At 34.7% G+C, this 26,239-nt stretch overlaps 1 protein-coding gene across 1 annotated transcript; it reads right to left on the bottom strand.

Annotated features, from left to right (window-relative positions):
- Window positions 1-15,632: 15,632 nt before the first annotated feature.
- On the bottom strand, window positions 15,633-25,093 carry LOC127858810 (mucin-17-like). The gene is made up of 4 exons (XM_052396136.1): window positions 24,992-25,093; window positions 17,754-17,805; window positions 16,410-16,559; window positions 15,633-16,024 (listed from the first exon to the last, which is right to left on the bottom strand). The coding sequence occupies exons 1-4, from the start codon at window positions 25,091-25,093 to the stop codon at window positions 15,633-15,635; spliced, it is 696 nt and encodes a 231-aa protein (XP_052252096.1).
- Window positions 25,094-26,239: the final 1,146 nt, after the last annotated feature.

Raw genomic sequence — 26,239 nt, 5'->3', positions numbered from 1 at the left:
ATTTACGCAGATGGAATAATTTCGCACTCTTAACAAATGTAAACAAATGAACATTGAGTGACGTTAGGCATTGCTTCGATGGCAAACGTGTATTTACAGAGAGGAAACGGTCAGTTCTGTTGTATTTATCAAACAAATAAGGGGACCTTATTTTGCTATTTGTATAAGGGAAAAGAATTATGATTAGTACTTAGTTGTAGAGGGGTCTTGAACATTATTCATACGGACCAGTTGGTTTGTGTTTAAAATTAAAATATTTCCGCATGTAGACTTTATTATTATTACTGTATTACCCATGTATATTTTCCACGCATAAAACTTAACGACGACATCCATACACACCTGCTTTTTATCTCCGACAAAATAAATGTGAACCAATTGGACAAAAAGCAAAATGTGTTCTCAGGCTAGTGATTTAATTTTAAATGTATGACAGAAAAGACTGCCTGTGGAGAACGGCATATTTTAGATGATCAAATATCCTCCTTATTATAATATGATCAGGCTCCGGTCGTTGTCGGTTCAGGTGCTACATGTACTTCACTTGAAAGTACCCCGGGTACTCTGAAGTATACTACAATTTACCCGGCTTAGGAAAATGCAGTTAAAGGCAACTTGCCATACTCGGGGGTACTTTTGAGTATATCTGTCATACCCCTGGTACTTTTTAGTATACTTAAGAGTACTTGGGGTACTAAAATGTTGTACCTGAACCAACAATTACCAAATGACCATTGGTGGTTACTGTCCATTCTCAACACTCCGGTTTCAGATGAGCATTACCGAAATTAAAAAGATGAGTTAAAACATTACCACCACTTGTGAGTTTAGCGAATAGTCAACCTTTGATCCCTTCATTTATAGTCATCTGATTTACATGTAACAGGAAATTCCACACTTGAATTATTTAATTATGTTGTACTTGTACTGAAAGGTTTGATACTAACAAATGTATATTTTATATACGAACTGTTCAGAGAATGATATATAAAAACTATTTCTTTTTTTCTTTTAAGATTCCTATAATTATATTGGTGTTTCAGTATTTTGATTTCCATTGTGGTAGTCAAACAAAATTGACATTATTAAAGAAACTTAAACATGAGAACAAGTCCCTTACAATGGTGGTATATTTCTGGGATATTAACAACAATACCATACTATCTTGTTATATTTTAATACCAGTATTAAACACCTGAGTTTAGGAGATACCATACAATAAGGATAAACACAAAACTTGAAATTACATGAAAAATGCAACAAACTGAAGTAAAGCTGTAATGCATTGCAGATTCACAGATGTGTGTAATGTAAAAAAGATCCAGTGAAACATTATCTTAAGGAAAGTTTTACATTATACCACACATAAACTATTTGTTAAGGTTAATAATCTTAAACATGCTATTTTTCCTCTAACATGCCCTTGTATTTCAAGATAGAATACTTTCCTTGCCAGAGGAAAGAGGTCTGGGTTCAAATCCCAGCAGGGCTTCAGAGGAGATGCATTTTGGACAAATGATTGTATTTGCTTTTATTGTATTTGATTTACTTTATCCTTTTTATAAGGCCATCTTTTTACCGGCATCTCTCCAGTTGATGAGGGTTTCCCGCCATCTGTCAAAGTCTCATGTATTCTAGTATTTAATGTCATGGGGGCTTTTAATCTACAGAAGGTGATCAATATGCATTGCCAGCTCACATGTAGAGGTTAGACGGAATACAAAACTGCATATTTTTGGGGAAAAAACCCATGTACTTTGATTATTTTAAGGCGGCAATCTGGTCAAAACGGGGTTCGAAACCAAGCGTAAGAAATGGTTGCTCAATTTGGGGGTATACACTGGAGGGAAAGGTTAAAAATGAACAACATACACATATGGAGGCAAATATTATAAGCTTAAGAACTGAGTTCCATAAAGTAAAAAGGACAGAAGGACAGCTAAGAGCATCGCAAGCTTCCAAAAGGGGGTCGCTTGTACTTCTTTTGGGGACACAGCTTTCCACAGAATTCTCAACACAACAAATATCATTACTCTGTCTCCACTTTCTATGCAAAGACAATCAATAAGGTCAAAACTGCTCGTAAATTACTAAATGAGAGGAGCAACAGCCAAACAAAAGGGCCATGATGGCCCTGTATCGCTCGACTGTGTTTTTATGCGAAAAAAGCGTGCAATGCGCATGGGTTGAAATGTACTCAAACATGTGACTTTCTCTTTCTATCCCTCGTCCCACTGGGCGCTTATAGTTGGAAGGGTGAGCATTTTTATATATGGGAAACGTTACTACGGTGTTAACTAAACAGACTAAAAAGCCCGAGAATTGTCGCACAGGTCCTTTGCTTATAACGTAGGTACATTTATCGCTCCAAAAGATATTGTAGTTCTTTCTATTTCACATATTTTTAGATGCTGAAGATCAAATCTACGCATGTTCTACAAGATTAATGAAAGTTCCTTCATTAAATCATGACTCTTTTTCCAAAATTTCAAAAAGTGTTTGTAGATTTCAAAGTTTCTGTTACTTATAAAGTGTATGACATATGCAAAATACCTAATGACGTAGATCACCTGAACTTTTCTTCATTCTTGAGGCATTAGTGAGTGTAGCAGGATTGTTAACGTGGTGAAGAAATTATTTATTGCACAAAGAAGATATTTGCACAAAAGAGGCTTTATATAAGCATATGTTCAGTTTTGTGACCCCCGGGGCAGGGTCAAATTTGAGCTCAGGGAAATAATTTGAACAAGTTTAGTAGGGGACTATTAGATGCCACTACATACCAAGTTTGGTAGCCCTAGGCTCTATAATTATGAACAAGAAGATTTTACAAGTTTGCACAAAATAGGCCTTATTTAAGTATATGTTCATTTTTGTGACCCCCGAGGCAGGGTCAAATTTGACTCCAGGGGCATAATTTGAAAAAACTTGGTAGAGATCTTTAAGATTTTAATACATACCAAATTTGGTAGAAATAGGCCCAATGGTTATGGACAAGACGATTTTTAAAATTTGCACAAAAGGCCCAATATAAGCCTATGTTCAATTTTGTGACTCCTGTGGAGCGGTCAAATTTGATCCAAGGGGCTTAATTTGAACAAACTTGGTAGAGGACTATTAGATGTCACTACATACCAAATGTGTTAGCCCTATGTCATACGGTTATGGACATGTATATTTTTTAAGTTTGCACAAAATAGGCCTTATTTAAGCGTATGTGCATTTTTGTGACCCCCGGGGCAGGGTCAAATTTGATCCCAGGAGCACAATTTGAACAAACTAAGTAGAGAACTATTAGATGTCAATACATACCGAATTTGGTAACCCCAGGCTCTACGGTTATGAACAAGACGATTTTTAAAGTGTGCACAACATAGGCCTTATTTAAGCGTATGTTCATTTTTGTGACCCCCGGGGCAGAGTCAAATTTGACTCCAGGGGCATATTTTAACGAACTAAGTAGAGAACTATTAGATGTCACTACATACCGAATTTGGTAGCCCTAGGCCCTACGGTTATGAACAAGAAGATTTGTAAAGTTTGCACAAAAAAGGCTTTATATAAACATATGTTCAATTTATTGACCCCCGGGGCATAATTTGAATAAATTTGAAAGAGGTTCACACCAGGAACATTTGTGAGAAGTTTTATCAGAATTGGACTTGTAGTGTAGGAGAAGACGTTTAAAGAAAAAGTTAACGCACGCACGCACGGACGGACGCGCGCACGCACGACGGACACAGGACCATGACATAAGCCCCGCTGGCCACTGGCCAGTGGAGCTATAAATAGAACAACTGGTTGCTAAAATGCCAACATTTGTCAAAAAGATCCATTTAAGGTAAATGATGAAGGGGACACTTGAGTTGAGCAAATTGTAGGGTTACAAGTAGCAATATCAACTCAGCTGCACTGCATCAATGTTCAGGAATAAGGGTAAAGCTGTTCAGTTCCAACTTCCAATGCCAACAAAGCTCGAGCTTTACTTGTAAGGACGCGGAACTATCAATACAAAGTGCATGAGGAATTACACCACGGCAAGGGTTTGAGTGACCCAAAATCTGATGACAGTCTTCCACACCTTTAGCATGCTTTTTTGCTTGTGTACCTGATATCAAATTAGTATTATTAACTGTTTTGGCATCAACAGACTCTATCAAGTGGCCCTCGGGTCAGCCGCAGACATTCCGCCATCTGAAAAAGTCAAAATACCCGATATAAATAGATATAAAATATACAAAAACATACATTTATGTGTTTTAAGTGTATTTTTATGAATAAGAGGAAGTAAAAAAGCTTGTTATAGTCATTATTTTACTAAATATGCAGACTGGCTCAGTTCCATGCCTGCTGCCTTGTCCGTACTTTAAAAATGTTGGCATTTTCCATGTTGGTGAAATCGGGCTCTGCTGACATGTTCAAGCTTTACGCACAAGCTATTGTTGCGTAAGTGGCTCATAGAGTCCCTCGCATTAAATTCTGACTTCATGTAGCACATTAACGCCACACGGTCAACCAATATGCCTATGATTTTAAGTCGAAAAGCAATTTAGCCATTGTTCGGCCATAATAGGGTGGGGATCTACTTGAAAAACAACCATTCCATATCAAACAATCTGAATTCATAAATTAAATGCACGTATTCTTTACTCTTTTGCTAAGACATTACCAAAACTCATTTTTTGCAGTCATATTTTGCACTGACAGACAATATTTAATTTAACCTGTAATAAGTTTAGGTCACAATATACTAAAAGATGTCCTCAACAAATTCAACGTGAAAGCAAAAATGTTTATAAAAAAATAAAGTCGAAGTTTTGCGCGTCGACACCCTCATAGGGCCAAAAAAAATTTTGGTTGGTTCAGGGAACATGGCCAGAAAAATGTAGGAGGGTAGGTAGGTGTTTTTTTTCTTTTTTTTTTTTACCAGTCGACTGATTTCAGGGTGAAAAAGGGTCAGTTAATTCACCCATGGTTGTTTAAACACCGGTCAAATGATTAACATTGCACATGTGGTGTTCAGTCGTTGTATATTATTCATCATTTCATCATTCCTAGCTCTTTATGCACATTTTGACTTTTAATCACTCTCTATACTTATGCTAACCTGCGTATAGAATTCACAAAAGAGAACACGTTATGTATTCATTTTTCATCCATAAATACAATGTCTTTTTATATTCATAAAAGTATTACATTTATCACATATTCAAATGATTGTTTTGAAGTACATATTTGCCTTTTGCGAATTTTGTCAATAATATGTGTACATGGTGACATGGTGAGTGGATTCACAGAGACCTATGTAAAGCATCATCTAGGTCATGGTGTACGTCAGTGCAATCAGGTCCTAAGTATGTATAAAAACCGCGTAAATGATCGCAAAGTTAACAGTATTAATTTAGTAGTGTAAGACCGGATTTGGAAGTCACTGGTGAACTTCAGAATAGTCACGGATGTACAAAAGAGAGATATGTGAATTGTGCTTAAAATAGATTTTTTTGTCCCAATCCCCTATAGTGGGGGACATATTGTTTTTGCCCTGTCTGTTGGTTTGTTTGTGTCAAATTTAACATTTGCCATAACTTTTGCAATATTGAAGATAGCAACTTCATATTTGGCATGCATGTGTGTCTCATGCAGCTGCACATTTTGAGTGGTGAAAGGTCAAGGTCATCCTTCAAGGTCAAAGGTCAAATATATGGGTCAAAATCGCTTATTTACACTACGTCTAGCGCGATTTCTGCCATCCACCACACTCCCACCGTGGACAATTTGTCATGAGCGTGGAAAATCTACGCGATCAGAAGGTTTTTCCATCATAATAGATCGCGTTGACAGTGTCTGAACACCGCGGGCGTTATCGGGAAATCTTTCTCACGGTGGACCACCGCTATCGCGGTGGACCTCCGCGGCCTCGGTGGTTCGCGGTGAAATACAGGTAAATGTGAATGTGAATTACCCTCGTTACAGAAACGTTACTTTATTTATTATAACAGATCTGTTAATTGGTAATTAGTTTCTGTGTCAAATAAGAGTTTCTTTATTTACCAATTAACCTAACTTTATCAAAATATATTGCCGTCTTATCGTGTAGATGAGAGTGTGACTATTTGTTTTGATTGTAATAAAAAGTACCGACAGAAGTGAGAAGATGCGTTCAAATACCATCTGTTCTGTTATGTGTAAATGGATGTAAAACACAAAATCTCCATTTTATTTGATATAGTTAATTCATGTAGACATCAAATTCTCCATTTTATTCGATATAGTAAATGGATGTAGACATCACATTATTTATCATTATTTCGTAAGAAAACAAGCGTTTTAGTCGTATTGTAATACGGCACATGTACAATAAATAGACATACATATGCATGTATAACAAAATCATATTTATAACATAATCAGTATTTAAATGCGTGTTTATAATATTAATAATGAAAAACTCGTCATTACTATGTTCATTATTTTCCGAAAACCATATTCTTGGTCGTATCTAAAACAAAAGAGTAAAACAGTTTTTAAAAAGCTAAATGTGAAATTATAAATCGTTAAATTCACCGCGATTTCTTAACAATACTCCTTAGAGATACTTAATCACGGGGATGGGTGGTGGATGGCAGAAATCGCGCTAGACGTACACTTTTGCAACATTGAAGATAACAACTTGGCAAGCATGTGTATCTCATGGAGCTGCACATTTCAAGTGGTGAAAGGTGAAGGTCAAGGTCATCCTTCAAGGTCAAAGGTCAAATAGATGGGGACATAGTGTTTCACAAACACATCGCTTGTTATTTTCTGTAGTTGAGATGCGCTAAATTTTGACTTATTCTGAAGTAAGTTGATGGATTTATTCCAATCGGTGTTAGACATCAGATATTTTATCATTGATGATTTCATCTCTAATATTTTCCTGTTTTAACAAGCAGTGTTTGGAACAGAATCTACCAAAATGCAAACGTCCGGGTAATGTAAACACTGACGGACAATTTTAGTAGTGAATAATTCAGTACTTCAATTCCGGTGTTAACCATGTTAACATCTACTTTTAGCAAATATTTAGGTATGAATCTTTTACTTGGGAACCGAATTGTGTTGAGATGAAATTTCTTTTTTATGGTCACAATTTGCAATGTTAATTACCAACATTAGAGACGTGGACGCCGCCATGTTTATAAAGCGTAAACAAATGGATCTGTCGTTATCGGATACAATGCCCTATAGGTGAAACTCGTACCGTAACGTAATCGCCATCAGGTTTTTGTCCGAGGACCAAAAAATCGTTAGGGGCGGGGGCAAAAAATAGGGCCGGTCGGGTTCCCTGAACCAAGATTTTTTTTTGGCCTAACCATGCCTTTTCTTAAAGAGCATTCCAACCCTAATTGATTTAATCAATCATAAAATTTAGGTCATGCAGAAAGAACTCTACGCCAATCAACGGTCACTGTTGTAAGGCAATCTTTTAACCGGCCTCTCTCAAGTTGATGAGGGTTTCCCGCCATCTTTCAAAGTCTCTAGTAGTCTCCAACCTAAAAGCAAAACACTTTATTTGTAGTATACATCAATGTTTTCCCTACCACATGCACACATAAATATAAAAAATAAAGTCATGGTAATTACCTATACAGAGAATTGTGTCTTCAATTAAATGACGTTCCATTTTTAGAGGCTATAGCATTGAACACCAAAAGTATTGAGTATACTGTTACCTTACCAAATAAAGCAGGCGCTTTTCGATTCAGACTCGAGACAAAACGGCCTAAACAAAACAGGATTTTTCATTACGCATAGAAGGCGGCTCAAATTGGGTATCGGCGATTTGTTTTGCCTACCAGTACGCACATATTTTGAAACAAGAGATGTGTTTGTCAGAAACACAATGCCCCCTATTGCGCCTCTTCAAAATCAGGGTTTGCATGAAAACTGCTCCGGGAAAACCCGGTTTTTCCCGCCCCGGGCAATACTCTGAAAGTGGGCAATACTGGGCAATACTATTTTTCTTCATTAAACATGCAATTGTAATTGTTTTTTATCATCCTTACTTCTCTGCTTGCCTCTATTGTAAAGAAAAAAGACTTCAAAGTGACTGTTGTTTAATTAATCACAATATCTAGTCACAGTTTCAAGTCAGAATTGATAATGAGGGATCATTGAAGAAAAACTTTTTATATTGAAACACAATTAACAGGAATCTGTCACTTACTGTAGAAATCAAAGCATGCTTTCACAGTTTATGGGAGGGCACTAATTGGCACTAGTCTGTGTATCTTTTATGGCCCCTAATAAACAGTTAGAGGGCCTTTGTCTGGCCCTAATATGGCCCTTATGTGGCCCAAATAGGTCCAATGTTAATCTAAGTGGCCTAGTGTTATTGTTAATTGTACAAACTGTGTGAGTGGCATAAATGATGACAGAAAACTGTGTCAATAATTTAAAAAACTAAATTGGGGAGTGTTAATGCAACATGAGATCAACTAAATTATTTGAATGATAACAAAAAAGATAAATTACATGTATAATCCCTCATGTCTCTACCCATTTCCCTTTTCCTTCATAAATACCATTCTGTTACATAGCATATCATATTTTTAGAAAAATAATGTAAGTGAGTTAATAAAATGTAAATCAGATAAAACACAAGTTATACCCAGTGTTGTCCATAAAGATCATTTAATTGAATTTCATTTATGTAAAAATAATAAAGTATTGTAAGGATTCCAAACTTTCAACATGATATAGTTGGTTAAAATGTACCAAATAGTTTCTAATTATTAATAATTAATGGATATGTTTTTATAGAGACTAATAATTATATAAGTTATATAATTGTGTAATATCTGTATTACCCAGTAAAGCCCGTCCAAACCATCCAAAACAAACACAAGATGAATTGCACTTTTTTTGCAGAAATAAAGTAATTATTAATATGCATCCACATTGTAAATAATAGAATAGAATTGCTAAAATTAATAGTTATTTGCTGTTATGTACTTAATCGTTATTATCATTATGCAAGTTGTGCTGTTGTATATGTGTGTAATATTTTCGATACCCAAGTAATGCCCATCCAAACAGACAAAGAAAAAGAATTTCCATTTTCATGAAAATTAGAAGGAATTATGAATATGTTTTCACATGAATTAGAAGTTGACAATGTAACTAATAGTAAAAAATTGTTAAAAGATATGTTCTTTTAATATGTACAAACTCATTATTATCGTATAAGTTATAGAATATTGCAATATCTTTATTACCCAGTATTGCCCACTTTTGCCCAGTAAAACCCAGTAAAACCCGGGTTTTCCCAGTATTACCCGCCCGGGCCGGTCAATACTATAAAATCCGGGTTTTATGCCAACCCTGTAATGAAAATAAAATTTCAATATATCATTTAGCAGGTTAATAATTTATCTGCCTTTTAAAGCTTATTACTTCCCTTGGATTGTATTTTTTTAACTTTTGACCTTGATGGATGACCTTGACCTTTCTTCACTCAAAATGTGCAACTCCATGAGATACACATGCATGTCAAATATCAAGTTGCTATCTTCAATATTGCAAAAGTAATGGCCAATGTTTGTTTTCGGACGGACTGACGGACGGACGGACAGACAGTTCAAATGCTATATGCCACCCTACCGGGGGCATAAAAATTGAGTTATCAATATCCACATATTTTTGATTACCCATAATTTAATCGCTGTCACCCCGCTCGCTTATTAAAATGCGCGCGAAGGCCAGGAACCCAGTGGGTTTTCAGCACTGTCCGAAAAACGGAGGCATTCCCAAAGCAAACGGACCCGATCCCAAATAGACATTATAACAAAAAATTCGCAATTGCCCCCTCCAAATAAAAAAAAATTGTTATAGAAAAAAGTGTCTTAGGACTTATGATTATTAGACTTAACATTGGAGGAGCTTGTGATGCTTTCAAAAACAGAAAGCAGAGAAAATTTATGCTGTAACTTGTGTAACTAACCAGTGTTTGTTTTGGTTAAAAATATCTTCTTTAAGTTTTTGACTGTACAGTTCTTATCTCAGCGTGTAACTGTAACCGAAAAACAAAACTGAAGTACTTGAATAAACGTTGGACATGCCCAATATTACATGTGTTTATATTAAGAAGACAAAATAACAAATAAAAACAAAATTATTTGTTAAACCACCAGGGCTTTTTTTGGCCCGATTTTATAGCCGAAATTCGGCTATATTCCCAATCGCAAAAAGTATACTTTTTTTCCAAAAATTTGTTAAGAAAAATTCCCAATTGGGAAAATAATGCTAATGACATCGGCTGTTTCGCATTTTAACAAAGCGTACTCCGATCCGGTCTTGTACATGTATGGGTTTTAGACTATACCTCGATTTGGATAACATTGGCATTAAACATGTGCACGATAATACTCTGTGTTGTTCAGGCTCTTATTATATTTGCCATTAAATTCAAGCGTTTTGTGATTTTGCTGAATGGAAAACAAAGATGTCGCGCAATTCGAAATATTACGTGAAAAAGATTCCTAAGCAAAACCCTGGCAGCAAAAATATAATTGTTGATTTTTTAAGCAAGCGTCATTAAACAAACAAACATTGTCAAGAAGTAAAAGTCTTCCCATTGAAACTCTTCTCATCGTTAATGATAGTAATTAATAACAAGTGACTCTTTCGCCTCATCACCGAAAGCAAAGTGCTGACTGATATTCAACAAATTAAAAGCTAAAGTTCTTCAGAAGAAGATGAAGCGCCTTCTAATAAAATTATGCCTGATATGACTGAAGACTTTGCTTATTATGTGAAAAACTGTTGATCATGGTGGTGTTTGTGATTAAAGATGCTGAATTTATTTAGTATGAAATCCCAATTTATTTTTCCAATTTCTTGAAAATGCCAATACAATTCCCAATTTCAAAGCCATGGGCTATCTTCCCAAAAAGCTGAAAAAGTCCTGGGACCACTGACTTATTTAAGCATGATAACAGGGCTCGACATTAACCTTTGAAGCGACTTGTCCGGTCAGACAAGTAGACCGAAATTTTACTTGTCCTGAACAAAAAGCAACTTGTCCTGACCATTATATCTCGCTCTTTCTCTATAACAACAGCCAATACACACTATGGGCGCTAGATTTTATTTTCGACGTGCTGATTATTTTTTTCTGGAAATCAACAAGGCAGACGAAATCAAGTTAAACAATTGGTAAGGAATGATTCATGTGTATGCAATTTACAACATATTTTGTTGATTACCCCATTAAGTGAATGAAACAATAGTTACAGGGATGTATCACATCGTCTGTGGATGTTTCTGTTGAAATTGAAAGTAGATAGAGAAAGGGCGAGGATCCTGGCCTGCGCGAGCATTTCAATAAGCGAGCATGGTGACAGCGATTTAATTATGGGTAATGACGCACTTCCGCTGCTTATAAAAATGACGAGTGCCCTACCTTGTCAATATCTATGTACAAAGTCGAACTATCTTTTTTAACAAGACGTTTTGTCGGAAGATTTTTATTGATTTAGTACGTGTATGCATTATAATGAACAACGTGTAACTAAAATAAATAATATAAAAATAAATAAATAAATAAATAAAACATGGCCATCGAACGCCTAGGGTAAAATAGTACTTTGCAAACCAAATACCCGCAATATTCGCTATATCACCGTGTACTTTTTTATTTGCCACAATGCAAGAATAACTGCATTTGTTGTCAATCTGGATATCTGTGTGCATCCTTTTGTGATTTGTGATATTATTATTAGCCTTGAGGTAACCGTGCTCGCGGTAGTAAGCCGACTGTTGCTAGTATTTCATACAACACAAAATATTTGATTGTTTTCACATAGCCATCCGCTTTATGGATCATTTTACTCAAATATGTGTTTAAAAAATCTTCAAACTACGAAAAAATAATTTAAAAAAATTAAATTTATTCCCATACAGTTAGCAGCCATTATCTTTAAAGGGAAGTTCGCGGGTTACACTATAGTAACTAAAAAACAGGTTACATTGCGCAATTCATTTATTCAACTCAATAATTCAATAAAAAATGTTTTCATGTTAAAAAATCAACAAAAATATGTATTATTGTCACAAATGCTTATGTTGTCCATCAAGCAAATGGGTGCTACTCAGATGTACTGAACCTCAGATTGACCCAATGTCCACACTGGTCAAACTGACCCCATTTTACAATGACGAGTAATGTGCATCCTCTCAACGCTGCTGGGAATCTCGTGTGACTCACGCAACACATACCTTATTCTGTATCAGCGCTGTTTTGGCTGTCATCTAATGAGGCTTCTTCATGCTGGTCAATTATGTGTTTGGTTTGGACTTCAGAAGTGCATGACTTGGGTTTAGAGTTTGGTTGTCTGTTGTTTTTCATTGTTTGTTTTCTCATTTCCGATGCTTTCTGCTTTGCTTTGATTTAGTTGATTCTTCTACATTTAAGAATTTCCATTTTTCTGCTTGCAAGCTCTCTCATTGTGTTTACATTTGATTCAGAGAGCAAGTTCCCTGTGACTTATGGCGGTGGAATATATTTTTTTCGAGGCCTCTGTTTCACGGTTGTCATCAGCCTACTTTTCACGCAATCAATCTCTGTATTGACATTGTTGTTATTGTTAACAGTTGACTATTCTAAGATAATTGTTATGGTTGGTTCATTGTCACCTTGGTTTGTACTGACATCATCCACGGGGTAGATTGTTGAGGGGGCAGTTTGTATGTTGGTGATCACTAAATCATTGAATGGATAGATGCCTGCCGTTTTGAATGCCGATGATATGTTTTCTGGTGTGAAGGCTCTGATGTATGGTTTGGTTGTTTATCTTGCAATCTCATATCTAGTGATAGATATCCCAGGGTTGCTGTGGATGTAGGACTGTCATTCTCTGTTGTAGAGTTTCTTTAGTGGGCCAAATACCCCAACATCAAGGGGCTGAGTTAGATGGCTAATGTGGGGTGGCAATATAAATAGCACCAAATTGTGGTCTTTTTCCCAGTCAGCAAGGGTCAAGGACACAAGTGGGCATTGTGACCATCATATAGCACCAGAACTGGTTTATGCGAGGCTCTGTCTTAACTGGCATGCTTTGCAAAATGACCCATGAGATAGGTCCCAAACAGACCCCTGTTGACAAAACCACTGTCTGACATCCCTCAGATGAACCTGGGAGTGCACACTGTAAAAGCTGATCAACCCACCGCTTCCCTGGGAACACATCGAAGGGTGGGATATGATTTTCTAATTGGATTTGCCCCACCAACAATTGCCATAGTCCTGGTCCTTGGGGATGTGATGGCCTGTGGATTGCACTCACTTCCGCATACAACCAGAAACCTGTTCATCTATGTTGAAGATTCTTTCAGGGGCTTTCAAAAGGTCATTTTGTTGGGGAACAGAATGCAGTTCTGAAAAGTATTTGACCATTATCTGTTCAGATGATGATTTAGCCCTTGAAGAGGTGAGTTTGTGTGGGGTTACAAGTTACAACTTTCAGCTCCTCGTGTCTTTTCAAGAAGGAGTAACACCATGATTTGCTTTGTTGATCCTTAGCAATTGTCTTACACAGCGACTTGGCATATCCCGCTGCTACACTGAGGACTTCAGATACTGGGCATCCATAACCAATATTACCCATATGGATAATATGGTCTGCCACTCGCTTTTCTTCTTCATGGTTGAGGAGTCTGGCTGGCCCCATGGTGCAGTGTTGACTCAGGAACCCCATGCATACGTGATGCCATATACACGGAGGTCTCAGACAAGTTTGCCTGAAAAGCCCTCTGTACATAAATTATACCTATCATGGGGCTTCTTTTCTCATGCATGTGCTTGTCTCTGAAAACAAACAAAACCACACAACTTTGATGTGGGGCAAAACATATGACGGAGAATAAATTTACTACTTTCTAAGTTGAGTCGCTTATAATGATTTTTTCATTTGACTTGTGTCATGCGAAAATGAATTGTATGCCATATGATCCCCACACAGCTCAAAACCAGCCTGTGCAACAACGCACTCTGGTGTTAAGCTACCTTGTCTGCTAAAGACGTCATGTAATTTTGCGTGACTTTAAAGCGGGCAGCGTCATCAACAAATTTTACAAGTCAATTTACGCAGGAACACATTAAATGCAGCGGTCTCTGGAAAAAACACAGCGGACATGTTTTAAACGAAACGTCGTCAGAAAAACGAAAAAAATAACCGCAAAATCGTGCTTTTCGTGAAACATTCACAACATATTTCACATTCTTCTCTGTAAACGGCCGCTAGTTTAACGACAGTCAAGACGTTTTGCACTGAGTCAAATTTAAAAAGAATACATCTTAGTTAAAAATATAAAAGATACACATAACAATAAACAACGAAAATACATTTTTTTCAGATAACTATATAACATTCGAATAAATATGTAAGTCGCCCTATTTCTTATGTTGCCGTTGCAAAGTAACAATACCGAAACCGCGAAGACTTGAAACCAGAAAACGACAAAGCAAACTGAACTATTAACTAGCGAATTATGTTAAGAGCTGCGGCCCCACACCTCTGCATTTTAACACACAAACGCCGTGTGTTCTTCTTGTCTGTCCCGTTTTGATATATATTTTTAATAAATCCAACGCAAACGGTCGTGTTTACAATTACTCGATCTAAAATATTAAGTTGTTCTTGTTGAATTCCCAATTACAACTGTAAAAAGTACCGCCAAACGAATGTGCATGAGTATAAATGTAATAGGGAAATGTACAAGTTAAAACAGAGTGCACCTTCTATTCTACGCAATTAAGGTGCTTCTTCAATTTAAATAGATTTACACCTGGATAATAAATTATATATTATTTCCATTGTATAAACATGCTGTAATCTTCATTTCAAATTCTCAATTTCCATCTAGAGTTGAAGTATTTACATGACGCATGTTTATCAGCGGTTGTTTCATCAATAGTTACGATTTTCTGCGATGAAAAATTATGTATTGGTATTTATGTTATCGTTTAAGACTTAACAAATATTCCGTTTTATAAACGAACTTTTAAAGGCACTGTGCATAAATTACGAATACATACACAAACGTATTTTGTAACAGAAAAAATCAGTGACAAAATCTGATAATTTTGCGCGATCTGTCAGCAGTCGTAAGCAGTGATTAGTCTCCATAAATATTTAAAACACTGAAATGTATATAAAATGTAATTCTATCTTTAAAAGGCATATTACTGAATAATTGAGTTTTAATCGTTTTATTTTATAATCTGTCAAGTATTTATTTGATTGTTGATTAAAACAAAAATCGAGTTTTATAAATGCTCAGTAAAATGTTTATTTTTAAAATCACAAAAAGATTATCAATGATCAGGTATCAGGCGCAGAACAAATAAGCATCATTGGTAAATAATTCTTTTCAATGAATTGAAAGAACATGACGACATGATGACGTACAGTACTGCTAGATGCATGCACACTATGGAGAGAGGTACTAAGGAGAGAGATACTTAGGAGAGAGAAACTGTTGAGAGAGGTACTTTTGAGAGAGGTACTGTGCAAAGAGGTACTGTGGAAAGAGGTACTGTGGAAAGAGGTACTGTAGCGAGAGATATTGTGGAGAGAGAAACTGTTGAGAGATTAACTCTTGAGTGAGGTACTGTGGAGAGAGGAATTGTGGAGAGGTACTGTGGAGAGAGGTATTGTGGAGAGGTAGAAACTATGGAGAGATGCACAGTGGAAAGAGGTACTTTGGATAGAGGTACTATGGAGAGATATCGTGGAGAGAGGTACTGTGGAAAGAGGTACTGTGGATAGAGGAACTGTGTAGAGGGGTACTGCGCAGAGGTGTAGTGTGGAGAGAGGTACTGAAGAGAGAGGTACTGTGAAGAGAGGTACTGTGGATAGGGGTACTGTGTATAGAGGTTCTGTGGAGAGAGGTACTGTTGAGAGAGCTACTGTGGAAAGAGGTACTATAGAGAGAGGTACTGTGAAGAGAGGTACTGGGGAGAGAGGAACTGGTGAGAGGGGTACTGTGGAGAGGGGAACTGTGGAGAGAGGCACTGTTTAAAACACTTTTAATACTCATTTTTGAAGCACTTGTTATAAAAAAAATATATGTAAAAACATTTATTTTCCATTTTTTGTCGAAACGCTGTGATTCTACCAAATACAAAGGGACCCAGCCCAATTTCAGAAATGGTGAGAAAAAAACACTGGGAAAGAGGTAAGAGGTACTATGGAGAGAGATACTGTGGAGAGAAGTACTGTGGAGAGAGTTACTGTGGAGAGAGGTTCTGTAGAAAGAGGTACTGTGTAAAGGGGTACTGTGTAAGGTGGTTCTGTGGAGAGTGGTACTGTGGAGAGAGCTACTGTGGAGAAAGCTACTGTGGAAAGAGGTACTTGGGAAAGAGGTACTGTGGAGAGGTACTGTGGAGATAGTTAATGTGGAGAGAGGTACTGTGGGGAGAGGTACTGTGCAGAGAGGTACACTGATGTGGAGAGCGGAACTGTAGAGAGGTATTGTTGAGAGTGGTACTGTAGAGAGAGGTACTGTGAAGATAGGTACTGTGAAGTGAGGTAGTGTGGAGAGAGGTATATTGAGAGAGCTACTGTGGAAAGAGGTACTGTTGAGAGAGGTACTATGGTGTTTGAATTTCCTCATTGATGTGGACAATTTTTGAAAGCATGAAGGCGTGTATCAAAAAAATATTGCATGGCAGAGAATACATTTTTATTTATAAATGTATCTAAAATTGATGGTAACTATGACACATTAAGTATAAATTAATTTAATCATGCCCATATAACTAAAGAAAAATATAAGTATAAATTAAATAAATTAAAAGAGAGGCTATGCATTGTTTACTATTTGTCTATATTTAGGGGAAATACAGGCATTATGCACTTTTTATCCACTAGTTATAATCATTTGACACTCATAGAATAAGATTTTAATAACAAAATCTTTCTCATTGTTAACAAAATCAGCTTAGCATTCACAAAAATGTCATTCTCACATACCATATCAACTATTGAGATTTGAATAGAACTACCATAAATTTCTTTTAACTACTACATAATAGAAATTCTGATTACTTTCTTGGTTCTACTTGGTCATTGTTTTAGTCTTCTAAAATGTGTAATCTTTTGTTTCAATTTAAAAAATAAATTACCAGTCATCATTTCCAGTAGAAGTTGACCACTTTTTCATCAATTATATAGTAATTGTCACAGTTGTATGTATTTCTATAAATTTATATTAAATTATTTATTTTGCATCCAATTAATTATGAAATATAACTTAAACAGCAAATATATAAAAGGCAGTATTTTTATTAATAAAAAAGACATATCTTATGAAGTATTTATTGAATGGTTATTAATGACGTATGCTTAATTATTAAAAAGGCTAAATGTAATTAAAAAAATTATAAACATGAAAAAGTGTCCCATTTAAAAAAAGAAAATAAGTAGTAAAAGTAAAATGTCTATTTATGAAGTGCTCATGAATGACACTTGCACACTGTCACTGCCAACATCAGTATTTAATGTTATAAAGTTCAACTTTTTATTTAGTTTTAGAGTTTGAATCACACTGGACCACACTGGAAGTAAAACATTTTTGGTCATGGAATATTTCACCAAAATATAGTTACTATTTTAATATATGCTTAAAATAAGCTATGTCTTGCTATATATCTATATACATTAGTATTAAGGGAAAATATCATTGATATGCCCCTTGATGTAATTCTATACCTTTCAGGACAGCATGCTCTCTTGTAACTGGGGTCTCTGTTTTGAGTTTCACCTGTAATATGAAATGTGTTTTTTAAGTGACTGTGTCTAAAGTTATAGATAGCATTAATGTTTAATCAAAAATGAATAATCTAAGATCATACGCACCTTCAAAGTTAAAAATAAATAAAGTTTGTATCAGTAGGTTAAACAAAAAAAACTATAAGCTTTCATGAAATACCACGAGCATATTTGGTCTTTTCACAATTATAAGGGCAAACAAGTTAATTAACCGAGTTCTTCTTTGGATACAACACTCCTTCTAGATTAAATATTTTGTGCCCAAACAAATAGAGTTGATCTATTTAGCAAGTGCCTTGCTTTCAGATTCTGATTGAATTTCAAGTCGGTAAATATATAGGCATTTGAATGTTAATGATTTAATCATGTAAAATTAATTTGCTTTCATGTTTTTAATAATATTTAGAATGAGTGTCTCCTTAATTATTTATCTTCCTTTATACAGTGTAACTTGGGTTTTTAAAATAGATATTCGTTTTTGTATTTTTTTTAATTTTAAGAATGTATTACATTTAAAATTCATATTGCAAATCTGGAGGATGTTTTATTTATTTCAATTCTTTCTGATCTTTTGTTTGTGCTGTAAACATTGTAACAAAAGAAGTCATTTCTTTTAATTATTAAAATTTTCATTCAGCAATATGGTTCACATGATGTCAGCACAACAAAAGTAACAGGTGTCTAGATGATGTTCTCTAACATTTACTAAACAATACAAAGAAGAAATAGCTTTCATCAAGCACAAATAATTGTGGTAAAAGGGAATGATTCTCTAAATGAGCAATATCTTTTTATCCCACAGTATAAAGAATTGTCTGCACAGATCTCATACAATCCTGTAATTGCTTGGTAATAAGTTAAAGGGGTCCTTACATGTAACAACTGGTATGTTGTTCAATAAATCCTATATTGATTGTTTATATTTTAATAAGCACCAAAACCTTGGAAGTTTGTTCAAAATTGAAAAAAATAATATGAATCACCTATCTCATGAAATCTGAATATGTTATTTAATTTACAATAAGACTTAATCAAAGCGCTGAAGGCACTGAAGTTGTTTGCTACTGCATAATTTAAGACACGACTCATTTTTCAAAATTAATCGGCGGTTTGAAATTAACACAATCTATTCAAATTGATAAAGAGTGTGTCTTAACGCAAGGGTTGAGATGTGTGTGCACTTTTTATAATACTTTCTATTTAATAGAGATAACTTAGACAAAATAACATCATGCCCTGTTATGGCATTCTGAAAATGGTAATGCGAACTGAATATAAAGAAAATGTGTAATCACCATCATATTAAATTAATATTGTTGCAATATTGAATACCCATCTCACTAAGAATATAATTTCATCATGGAATTTCCCTGTATCAAACTTTTGATTTTTGACATCATATGTATTCAAAATATACAATAAGATAATTGATGAAAATAACTATTTTAAAATATCTGCGAGCAATACTATTTACTCACGAATTAGGTAGTTCTAAAGACAGCCCTGTGGACCCGTATGTTTTTGTTTATTCATTACTTGTTACCTAGCAGTTCACATACTGTGTCAACAACTCTGACCTAAACATGGGTTTAGAGCACTAGTGCTCAGCATAGAGAATGCAGCACTGTTCAGTGTAAGGAATTCCGGACTACTCTCTGTATGTTCAAACGACACAAATTGTGGCCCAGTTACAATAACGCGTTAAAATCCATCTCATAGAATTTCAGAGTCAATACGCATTCACTAAATTGTCCAGGGAATATATATATATATATATATATATATATATATATATATATATGTGTTTATATACATATATATACAATTTCAGACTACCTTATTGATTCGTGTCCCAAGTGTGGATTTGCAGTGGATGAAGCGGATCAGAAAATAACAATTATACATCTACGATATATATTATATAATAACATTTAAATTTGTTGTTTATTTAAAGGCGAACTATTTGCAAGATGTATGATATTTAGAAACAGTATAATGTCGCATTCCAGTCGGGGTGTGATACTTGTGGGAGGGTTTTTCACTTTAAGCCTTACTGCATAGAAGATGATCCGGCCATCATTAAAAGTGGGGAGCGGTTTTCATGCATGCTGTGCAGAATTGGGTTTTGGGTACGTATACATATCAATGAACATTTGAACATCTTACTTAAAATTTATTAAAAACATAAAATAAATCAGTGTTGAACCATGTTAAACTACCATATCATTTAAATACATATGGAAAACAACATGAGTGCATCCACTACGATACATCCACCAATGTTATGCTTGGTATTTGTACATTTTAGACTAATACAAGGAGAGAGAAAGGACGTGATGCAAATGAATACCATTGGAGAGATAGATTAAAGGTAAACATATTAGCACTATATAGTTTTCTTCGTTGCTTTTGGTCTTGATTACTTATATTTAACAGTGTGCATTTTAAACTTTTTTAATCGAGGTCCCATTTCATAATTGAAACGCTCTTTTAAGCTTAATGTCTATATTACATGTTATATTATTAACAACGGCTTACATGCGCAAGATAACATACACACTTATACTCTTACACAGACACTTGAGGACCTCCATTGCTTAAAGCAGGATGACGAAGTTGTTGTTGTTACAGAAAACGCTGCAGGTTTGTCAATTATTGTCCCCTACCGGTTTTACCGGAGGGACTTATGGCTTTCGCTCTGTGGGTCTGTCAGTCTGTCAATCCGTGAGTCTTTCACACTTCTGGATCCTTCGATAACTTCAAAAGTTCTTAATATTTTCATGAAACTTGAAACATGGATAGATGGCAATATGGACGTTATGCACGTCATTTCATTTTGTTCCTACGTCAAAAAATTTGGTTGCTATGACCAGAAATAAAATATTTTTTTTATATAAGTCGTACAATGGTGGAGCCGGTAGGGGACATATACTGCTTGGCAATATTCTTGTTACATTTGAATTGCGTGTTGAAGGCACATTTTGCATACTAATTAATGAATGAATGCGCCGATTTAAGGGCAAAGTGTTATACTTACAGCTGCGTATTTTCATTTGTTCAGTTGTTAAAGAACTCACTTTTTCAAAATTTTACGCCATAGTTTATATTATTATAATTATTGTTCAGCAGCACTGCCATGCACAATCGAGGAGGCGAAAGTTCTTCCAGAGAAAAGGTTGAAACGAAAGGTTTGTTCATTCTAAGTTAAATATCTTTGGACTAATTGAACATTATGTAAACAACTTCAAATTACATTATGATTCTTCACCGAACGACGTTTAAGAAAATATTATCAAATACAATTCTCAAATATCTAAATAGGAATGTTATGGTATTTTATTTCTTCTTTCAGAAACAACGTTCGTCGTTTGTTTATACAGAGATTTTAAAGCGCTCCAACGCAAAAAAAAACATTTTGTGTATGTCAAAAGCCTGACGATAGAAGGTAAATTTTTAGTATGTGTTTCATTTATTAACATGTTCATTAACAGATTCACTCATCTTATACTTAATCTTTCTTTCAAAATGTTTTTACTCAAACCAGTGATGAGTAAAGTTATCATCAAGCTTTTAGCTTATTTTGGCCTATTAGATTTGAGCGCAACTGATATTGTGAACCCTGTACTGGCTTTATTTACTAAGATTTAGATTTATTGCATGTATATGTAATTACAATATTAACTTTATAAAACAAATCAATTCAATTTGGGAAAACGTATCAATAAACATAACGTATGGTGCAGCGTGGAATCCCAAAGATGTGGGTATTTAAAAAATAATTATTTATTTTTAGGATTTATTGGCAGTGCGATGAATGTGAAGAATGGTTTCATCCTGGCTGTGTCGGGGAGGACATTGACCATGAGCCCGACAGCCATGTATGTCATGGATGCCAAAACAAGGTACAGGGAATATAATATGAATAAATATTTAAAAAATATACTAAAGATATTTTGAAAAAAGAATTCCAAACATGCACTGGTATGACTTTTAATCAAACCTAAATTGATATAACGCTGAACATCACATTTAAAGATCCTATGTTTTATCGCATCCTGACCACCATGTGTGTGTATTCTTCATAAAAACATAATATGATTATAGTTTTATACGCGGATAGCTCTATACACGGTAAGTGTTTTGTTAAACCAACATTAAAACCTTTCACAGAATCGCAACTCAAGCATAAAGTCAATTTACATTCATTTCGTCAATCCTAAATGTCTTCTGAAATTGTACAAAACGTACTGACAGATTACTCAAATCGATGAAACAGCGCGGAAACGAGAGAAGGAATACAAAATCCCTGAAATTTACCAGGTAGGACAATTAAGTTTTGTGTAATTATAACGATCAAATATATTCATCATTGACTGCATTTCAACAAGATTAAAATTTCACCTTACATGGGCATGTCAATAAAGGATAAACAAAAGAAATAGCATATTTCACCTATATATTTCAATCATATTTAAAACAATATTATTATTTCAATCGAATGGTATATTAAAACTTCATTTATATACAACAGTATTATAAACGTTATAATTTACAATACGTAATGATCGATAGTGTATTTATATGTAATTGTATTGCATGGAGAAAAATCTTAGTCGTTACCACTTTTTAACATCAATCAAAGAGCACATTTAAATGAAAAAATACGTTAATCCTATGTGACGAAATGAGCTATTTCAAATATTTTCTTTACGTCTATAATCATAAGCCATTACTTATAGTTTACTGGTGACGACGACGTGGAAGCAGGAGCAAAGTTCTTTATTACTGCACAGACTGCGTGTAATCATGTAAGTGGCTAGATTATTAATCCGCCAATTAAATTATTATCGAAAAAATAAACACATTGAGAACATATGTTATTTCATCATTTTATTGTATAATGCACGTTTGCAACATATTTGTCATGACTGATATGTTGGTATAGACGGCCTGTCGCAATCAACAAAAGTATTCTTCAATCAAAGTTCCATGCTCACGTGACGTCTTATGTCTAATATGGTGATGTATTCGTAGCTGTTGTATTAAATATGAGCGATTTGAATACAAACACGCATTGCCTATAAGAGATGTATATTCCAAGTGATGTGGACAAACGGTTAGTTTCACTTGGCAACCTATAACGTATCAGAGCAGTAAAATAATTATTGCTCAGTAAAATCAATATATTATAAACACAACATGTATCACATCATAAACGACATCCATGTAAATAAAACAGCTTCCTGTCGGTTTGTTTTGTGGTGTCAGAAATGACGCTTTGATATCGATTAGCCATTATAACAGACTGCGACTTTTACGTCCCTCACACCCATGCGAAATGGGCCACAGTAAAATCTCATTTCGTCGATACATTTTTGTTTCACAGATGGCTGCTGCACTAAAAAAGGCTGAGCAAGTCGTGTCCAATCGTTTAGATAGGTAAACAAGATGAACATTTAAATTTTGAATTATTGTACGCGAGATAATTTAAAACTGGTAATGTTCGTGTGTTGTTGTCATCAATCTAAATGAAAAATAAATACTATGAATATATCAGTATTCATTACATTTTAAATATCCTCATAAGCCCATGTGATATTGGTGCGATGGACCCCTTTTGGTACGATCGGTCTTTTTTATAGTAAACACGTGTTTACTATAAAAAATTTATGTCCGAAATCCATTTGATAAAAGCGATTTCTAATGTTCGCAGGGTAGAACATTCAATTTTCTTGAATAATTTGTAGAGGACATATCCCATGGCTTCAAAGCACAAACAATTTCCTTCCTGGTGGGGTACAACAAACCCAAGGATACGGGTGGGCAGTTTTCAGCTGCTTGGTAAGACATGTTGCTCTTTTATCCCGAAATTTTTTCTATAGAATCTTTATTGACACATGTATTGCATTTTATGATAGTGTAAAGTATTTCAACAAACCAGTTTGATTATATTTATTCTTCATGATATTTTACTATGAGCAGCCGTTAAAAGAACAACAACATCCATTTGGTGTTAATGTACGGAAAAACGCATTAAAAATATGGTATAAAAACATAATGGTATATGTATAATGAGCAGCCGTTAAAAGAACAACAACATCCATTTGGTGTTAATGTACGGAAAAAACGCATTAAAGATATGGTATAACAACATAATGATATATGTATACTTGCATAATGTACATGTTCTTACTTTGTACAGTCTATCGAATGCGTCCGCTTTTATATCAAGAAGGAACTTCTAGAGAAAATCGAAAGGTTATTATTTTCATATATATTGCTTAATTCCTGTCGCATATATTAGTTGAATAAATTCATTAATATTCCAAGAAAAATGAAGACTGTGATTGATGGGGCACAGTTGCTTTACTCTGAAAATTTGTTGATACTTTAGGACAGCATATTACTAATACAAGTGTAATAATAAATATAATTATTGTTTTCTTAATTTTAAAGGACAGAGGATCAAATGCCGTTTACGTAAAACATATGCTGGCTTTTTTATCAAATATGCTTTTCAACACAACATTTAGCTTAATTTTAATTGATATATAATATTGCAAACAGGTACTTTTTAATTTGTTATATAAAACTGTATTAATACTGATACTTAGTGAGCCATACCTCTCCACAATGAGGCAAGTGAAAGGCCTCTAAGACCAGAAACTTTTACAAATCCTCAGTGAAGATAAACAGTAAGTTTTGTGCGCATATGTTTCGTATGTTTATTAGCAATAACGTTTATGATGCATTTTGTATTTTCACAGGTGTTTTGGTAAATGACATGTTCTTTATTGTGATTTATTTTTTAAAAGGCTTTTATCTATCAATGTTTAACGACGACACTCAGATTTGCATGCTAAGTCAAGGCCAGTATTCACATTACGTTTTGGAAAAAATATGAGGAAAACATAACTTATTTTCTTAAATCTCTACTTCATGCTTATTTCTTGTGCATGTAAAATGTTAACAAAATTTATTACTTCTCATATCTTATAAGTTCTTAAGCAGAAAACAATGCTATTCACAACGGAAAAGTAATCTTAAAATGCACCACTAGTTACGACTTAAATTTCTAGCTGTGAGAACAATGGTATGTATTGTATTTTTGCAGATTGATTCCCTTAATATTAAACAAATTTTATTTTACATCACTAGTCTGGGGGGGGGGAGCCTACGTGGCACATGTCCTGGTACGTGAGGCTTTGGCAGCCATCTTCGTAGCCTTTACAGGGGACACCTATACTAATGCCAATGTTGAATGCTGTTCTGTTAGTCATCGGTCAACGTTAAGAGCAATGCAAGCTGCCTGTGCGATTGGTACTGTGTTTTGTTTTATATTTTAAAACTGTCATATTCTAGTGAAATAACAATTCTACAGAAATTGTGGTGATACAACATACACCGTTCAATCGCCTTCAGGAATTACGAAGTTTTAACAAGTAATACTAATCCTATTTTTTTTATTTTAATTGGAAACATAAAATGCGACTTTGTGCAAGATGTTACGTGCGCTGTCCAAAATCTGGATCACACGCTATTATCGCAAATCGATTCAAACTGTGATGATGATATTCTAGGCAGCGAATTTTCGAACTGTTTAAATTAAAAAGGAGAAAACTATTTTAAGCAAATTGTTAAACATCGAGATACAGGATTTGTAGACTGATACAAATAAGCAAAAACTAGTTTAACGAATAGTGTAAAACCAAACAATACAAATGTACAAGAACTGTATACGAGTACAATCTAAATAGAAATAGACACACACGCGAGCAAATGATTGCATCGAAAAAATGTCTAAATAGAAATAGACACACACGCGAGCAAATGATTGCATCGAAAAATGTCTAAATAAAAATAGACACACACGCGAGCAAATGATTGCATCGAAAAATGTCTAAATAGAAATAGACACACACGCGAGCAAATGATTGCATCGAACAATGTCTAAATAGAAATAGACACACACGCGAGCAAATGATTGCATCGAAAAATGTCTAAATAGAAATAGACACACACGCGAGCAAATGATTGCATCGAAAAATGTCTAAATAGAAATAGACACACACGCGAGCAAATGATTGCATCGAACAATGTCTAAATAGAAATAGACACACACGCGAGCAAATGATTGCATCGAAAAATGTCTAAATAGAAATAGACACACACGCGAGCAAATGATTGCATCGAAAAATGTTTAAATAGAAATAGACACACACGCGAGCAAATGATTGCATCGAAAAATGTCTAAATAGAAATAGACACACACGCGAGCAAATGATTGCATCGAAAAATGTCTAAATAGAAATAGACACACACGCGAGCAAATGATTGCATCGAATAAAGATTACAAGTGTACGTGTAGAAAACGAAAATAAAGTACAACAGTGATTTAGCAAACATATGAAAAGTATGAGACCGAA

This window comes from Dreissena polymorpha, chromosome 1 (assembly GCF_020536995.1).
Source record: "Dreissena polymorpha isolate Duluth1 chromosome 1, UMN_Dpol_1.0, whole genome shotgun sequence".
Lineage (NCBI taxonomy): Eukaryota > Metazoa > Mollusca > Bivalvia > Myida > Dreissenidae > Dreissena > Dreissena polymorpha.
Note: the sequence above shows the minus strand (reverse complement) of the source record. Positions and strands in the feature narration are given on the sequence as shown.